This window comes from Procambarus clarkii, chromosome 65 (assembly GCF_040958095.1).
Source record: "Procambarus clarkii isolate CNS0578487 chromosome 65, FALCON_Pclarkii_2.0, whole genome shotgun sequence".
NCBI classification, from domain to species: Eukaryota; Metazoa; Arthropoda; class Malacostraca; order Decapoda; family Cambaridae; genus Procambarus; species Procambarus clarkii.
This window is the reverse complement of record NC_091214.1, coordinates 30,238,690-30,246,721: the sequence shown is the minus strand read 5'-3', so window position 1 is coordinate 30,246,721 and position 8,032 is coordinate 30,238,690. Positions and strand designations below refer to the sequence as shown.

Below are 8,032 nucleotides of genomic sequence, written 5' to 3'. Positions count from 1 at the left end.
TACCCCTCCCCCTGCTCTACCCCTTCCTTCTCCTACCCCTCCCCCTGCTCTTCCCCTTCCTTCTCCTACCCCTCCCCCTGCTCTACCCCTTCCTTCTCTTACCCCTCCCCCTGCTCTTCCCCTTCCTTCTCCTACCCCTCCCCCTGCTCTTCCCCTTCCTTCTCTTACCCCTCCCCCTGCTCTTCCCCTTCCTTCTCTTACCCCTCCCCCTGCTCTACCCCTTCCTTCTCTCACCCCTCCCCCTGCTCTTCCCCTTCCTTCTCTTACCCCTCCCCCTGCTCAGCCCCTGCCTTCTCTTCCCCCCTCTTACCTGTACTACTCCTACCCCTGCTATTCTTCCCCCTCCTCTTCTCCTCCATTATCTAATTCCCCCCTTTCCCCCCCCCAGACGTCTTGCTCCTTGACCCCTCCTCCTTTCCTCTCCTTCTTCTTCCTCCTTCCTCTTAGACCTACTCCTTCCTCTTTTTCATCCTCCTTCCTCCTCTGCCTCGACCTCCTCCTCCTCCTTCCTCCTTGATCTCCTTCTTCCTCCTCGATCTCCTCCTCCTTGACCTCATCCTTCTACCTGGAATTTTTCCTCCTTCCTCCTCGACCTCCTCCTCCGCAACCTTCCTACCTTTCCAACTCCTCCTTCCTTTTCGCCCTCCTCCTCCTTCCTTTTTGCCCTCCTCCTCCTTCCTCCTCGTTCTCTTCCTCCTTGCCTTCCTCCTCCTCCTTCCTCCTCGCCCTCCTATTCCTTCCTTCTCGCTCTCCTCCTTCTTCTTCCTCGACCTCTTCCTCCTTCCTCCTCGACCTCCTATTCCTTCCTTCTCGCCCTCCTCCTCCTCGCTCTCCTTTTTCCTCCTTCCTCCTCGCTCTCCTCCTCCTCCTTCCTCCTTACCTTCCTCCTCCTTCCTCTTCCTCGCCCTCCTCCTCCTTCCTCCTCGACCTCCTCCTTTCTCCTCGACCTCATCCTCTTACCTGGAATTCTTCCTCCTTCCTCATCGCTCTCCTACTGCTTCCTCCTTGCCCTCCTCCTTCCTCTTCGACCTCCTATTCCTTCTTTCTTGCCCTCCTCTTCCTCACTCTCCTCCTCCTTCCTCTTCGCCCTCCTTCTCCTTCCTCCTCGCCCTCCTCCTCCTCACTCTCCTCCTCCTCCTTCCTCTTCGCCCTCCTCCTCCTTCCTCCACCTTCTTCCTCCTTGCTCTCCTCCTTCCTCCTCGCCCTCCTATTCCTTCCTTCTCTCCCTCTCCTCGCTCTCCTCCATCTTCCTCGCCCTCTTCCTCCTCCCTCCTCGACATCCTTTTCCTTCGTTCTCGCCCTCCTCCTCCTCCTTCCTCTTCGCCCACCTCCTCGCCCTCCTCCTCCTTCCTCCTCGCCCTCCTCCTCCTCACTCTCCTCCTCCTTCCTCGCCCTCCTTCCTCTTTGCCCTCCTACTCCTCCTTCCTCCTCGACTTCCTATTCCTTCTCGCCCTCCTCCTCGCTCTCCTTCTTCCTAGCCCTCTTGCTTCTTCCTCATCTTTCCTCCTTCCTCCTCGCTCTCCTTCTCCTCCTCCTTCCTCCTTGCCCTCCTCCACCTTCTTCCTCGCCCTCTTCCTCCTTCCTCCTTGCCCTCCTCGCCCTCCTCCTCCTTCTTCCTCCTCGCCCTCCTCCTCCTTCCTCCTTGTTCTCCTTTTCCTCCTTCCTCCTCGCTCTCCTCCTCCTTCCTTCCCGCCTTCCTCCTTACTCCTCACCCGCCTCCTCCTCCCTCTCCCTCCTCGCCCTCCTCCTCCTCCTTCCTCCTCGCTCTCCTCTTCTTCTTCCTCCTCGCCCTCCTCCTTCCTCCTCGCCCTCCTCCTTCCTCCTTCCTCGGCCTCCTCCTTCCTCCTCGCCCTCCTCCTTCCTCCTCGCCCTCCTCCTCCTTCTTCCTCCTCGCCCTCCTCCTCCTTCCTCCTCGCCCTACTCCTCCTCGCCCTCCTCCTCAACGTCCTCTTTAACTTCCTCCTCTACCTCCTCCTTCCTCCTCGACCTCATCCTCTTGCCTGGAATTCTTCCTCCTCGACCTCTTCCTAAGAGTATGAGTAAAAATGATGAATTAACCTTTATTATGACCTTGTTTCATTTTACTAAATGTAGAAATATACTTTTATATTTCTACATTTATAGAAATAACAGCAATAAAAAACTACGATTATGAAACATTTAAGGTTGCCACAAGGTTTCAATTTTGTTTTTAGGCAACGTTACGTGCAATACGTTTTAGAAACTTATTTACATCCACACAAAATTATGCATCTAATGCGTGAAAACAAACGTTGCCAATACTTTAAAACACTTTCTAGATACGTTGTGGCAACCTAAAATTGTTTTCTGGGTTCAGTATAAATTTTCTGAGAGCGGGGAAAGATGAGAGGACCAAGGGGATGAGAACGATGGGTCAAGGTGGAGTGGAAAAACGGAGTGAAGAGATTGGGAATTGGCCCAGATGCAGCCAGGTATCCCTTCTAAATGTATAAACTGTAATGTCTGTTCGAGGTTGGAGGGGAGAGTAGAAATATGGAGGAGAGGGAGAGTGGGGGAGAAGGGGAAAATGTGAGATGAGAGAGAAGAGAGAGGAAAGAGGGTAAGAGGGGAAGGAGTATGAAGGAAGAGGGAAAAGAAGCCGGGTGAAATAGGGAGGGAGAGTTCCGGAGAGGACGACCCACGTATAGTGGACAGTAGGAGGGTGCGTTGCTTACAAAATGAATAATAATTACTATAAGAGCGACTCTGTGGATGACTTCTGAACAAATCAAGAAAACAGCAAAAAGTGTTATACTCAGTTTTGTTTTATTTGGTGTTTAAAACATTTCTGTAAGATATTGGTTAGGTCTTGTGGTCCTTCGAACATCTACAAACAGTTAATCCCAAATATTAAGAACAAAAACAAGTGTGTAGCGTGTGAAACAAATACTCAAGGCTGGATTAAAGCTACAAGGATATGTATTCTTTAATATATGTATTCCTTAATATATGTGTACTTTAATATATTTATACTTTAATATATATATATATATATATATATATACTTTAATATAATGTTGAAGTAAACAACGTCGTAGCCAAAAGTTTAACAGCGAAGATGATAATTTTTTTGTTGGTTTCCTGATATAAATAAGTTAGTACAGTATAATACTTCTGGGTTTCTTAAATCTTTTATTCTGATTTTGCCTTAAGTTTCCTTAACAAACAAATATATACAAGAAGGGAAGAGTTGTCAACTTTCCTGTAACAAGAATATTTTGTGTGCTTGAAGTAAATATAAACAAAGGCTTCAGATCGTCAGAGTTTCTTCATAAAAAGCTTAAGACGCTAATATAGGCTTCCTTGTGGTATTAAAAAATGGAAAATATTTATTTTTAATGGTCCATACTTGTTCCTAGTAAAGTAAAAAAGAAATAACAAAATTCAACTACCAGACTCTTGTATATTATTTAATTTTAATCTATGTTTTATTTTTCGCATACATTCTCTACCCCAATAAAGTTGCGCACTTGTGACTGAGGCCAAAGAGTATGGTGAGCTCAGGCATGACTTCCTCCACAGTGAGGGAGAGCTGCTTGACGTCGCTACGGAAGACTTCCGTCTTCAGGATGTCGGCGCTGCCCACCACGAAGGCGTTGTTGAGAATGTGGAGGTCGTAGTCCCTGGCGCAGAGAGCGTACATCTGCGCGCGCACACCCGCGTCAGCGTCCAACATCGAGTGTGTGTATATGAACATATGAACAGCATGTTATATACCTGATGGGATACCCGGCCCTGCCCGGGTCTTCCTACTACCCCTCTCACTCTTTCCCTGTCTCCCAGTATCCCCTCTATACGCCCTCTCACCCTTTTCCTATATCCTCCTCACCTCACTCATTCCCAATCACCTACTCTCCTCCCATTTCTCCATCTCCCCATCTCCAACTGTCCCTCTCTCTCACTCTCCCCACCTTTCTCTCCCCGTCTCCCACAAAATGTCTCCCTTCTTCCTCTCATCTCCCCCTCACCATTCTCACTGCCCCCCCCCCCCCCCCCCCCTCTCTCTCTCTCTCTCTCTCTCTCTCTCTCTCTCTCTCTCTCTCTCTCTCTCTCTATCTCTCTCTCTCTCTATCTCTCTCTCTCTCTCTCTCTCTCAACTCTCAACATTGTACAAGCATATGAGAGTAAATACACAAGGTGCTGATGGAGGGAATAATGAGAATGAATGATATGAACCAAATGATGTATACAAGTTAAAGAGTGCGTTTACAGAGTGCGTCAGAGAGGGCGTTGTGTGTTACTATCAATACACGTCTCCGTATTGATAGCAACACACAACATTGCTGATAAGGAAGGCATGGAGGCCAATGGGATGATGAAGGAAATGATGAACCAGCCAAACTTGATCTGGTATTTGCCCTGAACGAGTCAGACATTAGGGAAGTCAAATCAGAACACCCCCCCCCCCCCCCCCCCCTTTGAATGAGTGACCAGTGTCCTAACATTTGAGTAACTGGTGGAAGTAGGATTAAACCATCCAAGGAATGGGCCGAAAAGTAAAAGGCTGGAATACCGAAGGGGAAACTATGATGAGCTTAGAAAATTTCTAACAGTAACACTATGGGAAACAGCTCAGAGGAAAGTCTGTACAAGGCACGATGAACTACATCACCCAGAAGTGTCAGGAGGCAGAACACAGGTTAATCACAGTCCAGAAAGAAAGAAACGAAAGGTAAAAAGGAAATCCGTGGTTAAATCAGGCATGTAAGACAGCAAGAAGCTAAGCACAAGGGCATGGGGAAAGAACAGAAATAACAGGACACCAGAGAGCAGAGAGAGATATCAGAGAGCCAGAAATGAGTACCTCAGTGTGAGGAGAGTAGCAGAGAGGCAGTTTGAAAATGACATGGCAAATAAAGCCAAGGCACAACCAAAACTGCTATACAGAAACATCAGGATGAAAACAACAGTGAAAGAACAGATAATGAAACTGAAAAAAAGGGAGAGGATGGGCACACAGAGAATGACAAAGAGGTGTGTGAAGAACTCAACATGAGATTCCAGGTGGTCTTCACAACAGAGCAAGGAGAAGTCCCTGAATTAAAAGGGCTGGCGATAGACCAAGCAGACTTGGAAGATATTGAAATTCCCAGAGATGAGATTAGGAGGTATCTGCTCGATCTAGACGTGACTAAGGCTGTTGGACTAATGGTGATAGAAAAGATCATGAGAAAAGCCTTGTAGAACATCTGGAGAGAAGGGACTTTGAAGGGACACCACCAGCATGGTTTAGGGAGGACAAGTCGTGTCTCACAGGTTTAATAGAATTCTATGACCTAGCGACAAGCATTAAGCAAGAAAGAGAAGGATGGGCAGGCTGTATTTGCTTCGCCTATCAGAAAGTTTTGTCTCAGTACCCTATAAGAGCCTGTTCCATAAGTTGGAGAAACAAGCTGGAGTAAGTGGTGGTAAGGTGCTCCAATGGATAAGGGAGTAAATAAACAACAGGAAGCAGAGAGTTACTGTGAGGAGGGGTGAGACCTTAGACTGGCGTGGTGTCACCAGCGGAGTCTCACAGGGTTCTGTAATCAGATCTCTCTTGTTTCTGATATATGTGAATGATCTTCGAGAGGGTATAGACTTATTCCTCTCAATGTATGATGATGATGATGCTAAAATTATGAGAAGGATTATGACAGAGGATGACAGCAAGAGACTACAGGATTACCTGGACAGACCGATGGAATGATCCAACATATGGGTACTAGAATTTAACTCAAGCAAGTGAAAAGTGATGAAGATAGGCGTAGGGAGCACTAGGGAAACCACAAGGTATCAGCTGGGAGAGGAAAACCTTCAGGACTCAGGAAGAGAGAAGCCCACATCAAAAGAATAACACCGGCGGCGTATGCAAGGCTGGTGAACATTGATACTGCCTTCAAAAACTTGTGTAAGGAATGATTCAGAACCTTGTATGCCTCATATATCAGACCAATACTGGAATATGCGGCTCCAGCCTGGAGTCCACATCTAGTCAATTACAAAACGAAGTTAGAAAGGGTTCAGAGGTATGCCATCAGGCTAGTCCTCGAGCTGAGAGGAATGAGCTACGAGGAAAGATTATTGGATCTAAACCTGACGACACTGAAATACAGAAGAGTTAGGGAAGACATGATCACTACCTATAAAATTCTCAGAGGAATTGACAGGGTAGATAAAGATAAAATGTTTACCACGGGTGGTACGCGAACAGGGGGACACAGGTGGAAACATAGTACCCAAATGACCCACAGGGACGTTAGAAAGAACTTTTTTCTGTGTCAGAGTAGTTAACAGATGGAATGCAGGGATGTGATGGAGGCTGCCTCCATACACAGTTTCAAATGTAGATATGATAAGAGCCCAGTAGGCTCAGGAATCTATACACCAGTTGATTGACGGTTGAGAGGCGGGACCAAAGAGCCAGAGCTCCTTCCCCGCAAGCACAACTAGGTGAATACAACTAGGTGATTACGAGCTTCATGTTTATACAGCCAACATGTACCATAATTGTACCACATATTGAAGAATTATTATTCCTACTGGCAATGTTAATAATAATATTAAAGTATAATACTTCGATGTTTTCGATATTATAATTTGTTGGGCAGTCCAAATTTAGATAGAGAACTCACCTGAGAAATCTTATCCCTTTTGCCCTCTCTGTAGAGCCGCTCGTCGTAGAGAGGCAGGTCGTTGGTGCCAACGTAGACGGGCTCCCACCTATAGTAGAGTGGTCCACTTGGCTCCACATGGAAGACCGAGAGTCCTGACTCCTCAGAGTGGCTGAGCCAGTCCTTCCAGAAAAGAACGATATTAGGGTATTTTGTTTTGGTATATTTTAAACTATGCATTATTATAGTTGAATTTAAAAGAGGTGTTTTAAGGTAATGAGTGAAATGCAGTAATATAGTTATAAGTTTCAAGTAGCGTGATGATGGGATTGAACACAAGAGACACTAGTACGGTTCTTCCCGTGTGTGTTGGGTTGAGAGAAGCGTAGACGTGTACATCATGGCGGTCACGTCAAGCTTTTCAGGAGAGTTGGTTGTGATGTCACATATATTGTTTGTCTTGAGCAATGCTCGTGACATCTGAAGACAACTATCGGAAAACGGAATTTTTTTGCGTGTGTGCCTCTTCTAATTGTAGTAGGAGCGTACACTTGCGTGGTCCGTTAACGGGCAAATGGACTGTGGCTGAACTGAGACGAAAGTGTTCAAAATAATGACAAGAAAACGCCCACGGACAAGAGGTCTAGGACAAATGAGTCAATACGTGATACACTTTTGTCCCAGCTTGTCGAGATATTCCTGGATATTTACATGGTATTACTTGAAAACCTTTCCATAGATAACAAACTGCAGGTACAGGGAGCCGACGTGATGTTACCTGCAACCAGTCGGTATTAACAACACTTCTACAGGAAGTAGTAAAGAGTGGGGCGGCGGCTCCAGCTGCGACAAGCTGGGCGAGACTGGCCCTCGTCGCTGGAGCTGGTATATGTGACTTGATCTCAAAACTTGGCAGGATGTACACGCGAGCCTTGCTGTACGACGTCACGTCTTGCTCACTCAACAGCTTGAAGAACTCTGAAATACATGTTCCCATGATCAATGTGAAGACTACTCCCCCCCCCCTCTCTCTCTCTCTCTCTCTCTCTCTCTCTATCTCTATCTCTCTCTCTCTCTCTCTCTCTCTCTCTCTCTCTCTCTCTCTCTCTCTCTCTCTCTCTCTCTCTCTCTCTCTCTCTCTCTCTCTCTCTCTCCTCCGTGTGTCTCTCACCAGGGATGAAGTTGATGGAAGGGTAGAGCTCGATGTCTGAAGGGAGGACAAAGTAGGTGCGGGCGGCTTGCCTTGCGGTGTTCCTGGCCACGTTGATGGGGTACAAGAGGCCCTGCTGGTGACGGTACGAGGCCCTCGACGTCAAGTTGGCCAGCTGCTGCTGCTCACAGTCGCTCTCCCTCGCCAGCAGCTCCTCCGTCGGCGGCACCTGCGGCCCCACCAGTGGCCCCAACCACAATGTGTGAAA

At 47.4% G+C, this 8,032-nt stretch overlaps 1 protein-coding gene across 2 annotated transcripts in view; it reads right to left on the bottom strand.

Moving 5' to 3' along the window:
• Nucleotides 1–2,765: 2,765 nt before the first annotated feature.
• Nucleotides 2,766–8,032, bottom strand: part of LOC123770987 (beta-1,4-glucuronyltransferase 1) — a 28,279-nt gene continuing 23,012 nt past the window's right edge. Inside the window, exons 5-8 of one of the 2 annotated variants that reach the window (XM_069309668.1) lie at nt 7,786–8,007; nt 7,393–7,592; nt 6,636–6,797; nt 2,766–3,664 (exon numbers count right to left, since the gene is read on the bottom strand). In XM_069309668.1, coding sequence (XP_069165769.1) covers nt 3,470–3,664; nt 6,636–6,797; nt 7,393–7,592; nt 7,786–8,007 — 779 coding nt within the window. In that variant the 3' untranslated portion in view covers nt 2,766–3,469. The remainder of the gene's footprint in view (nt 3,665–6,635; nt 6,798–7,392; nt 7,593–7,785; nt 8,008–8,032) is intronic. The other variant, XM_069309669.1, reaches the window with a different exon arrangement.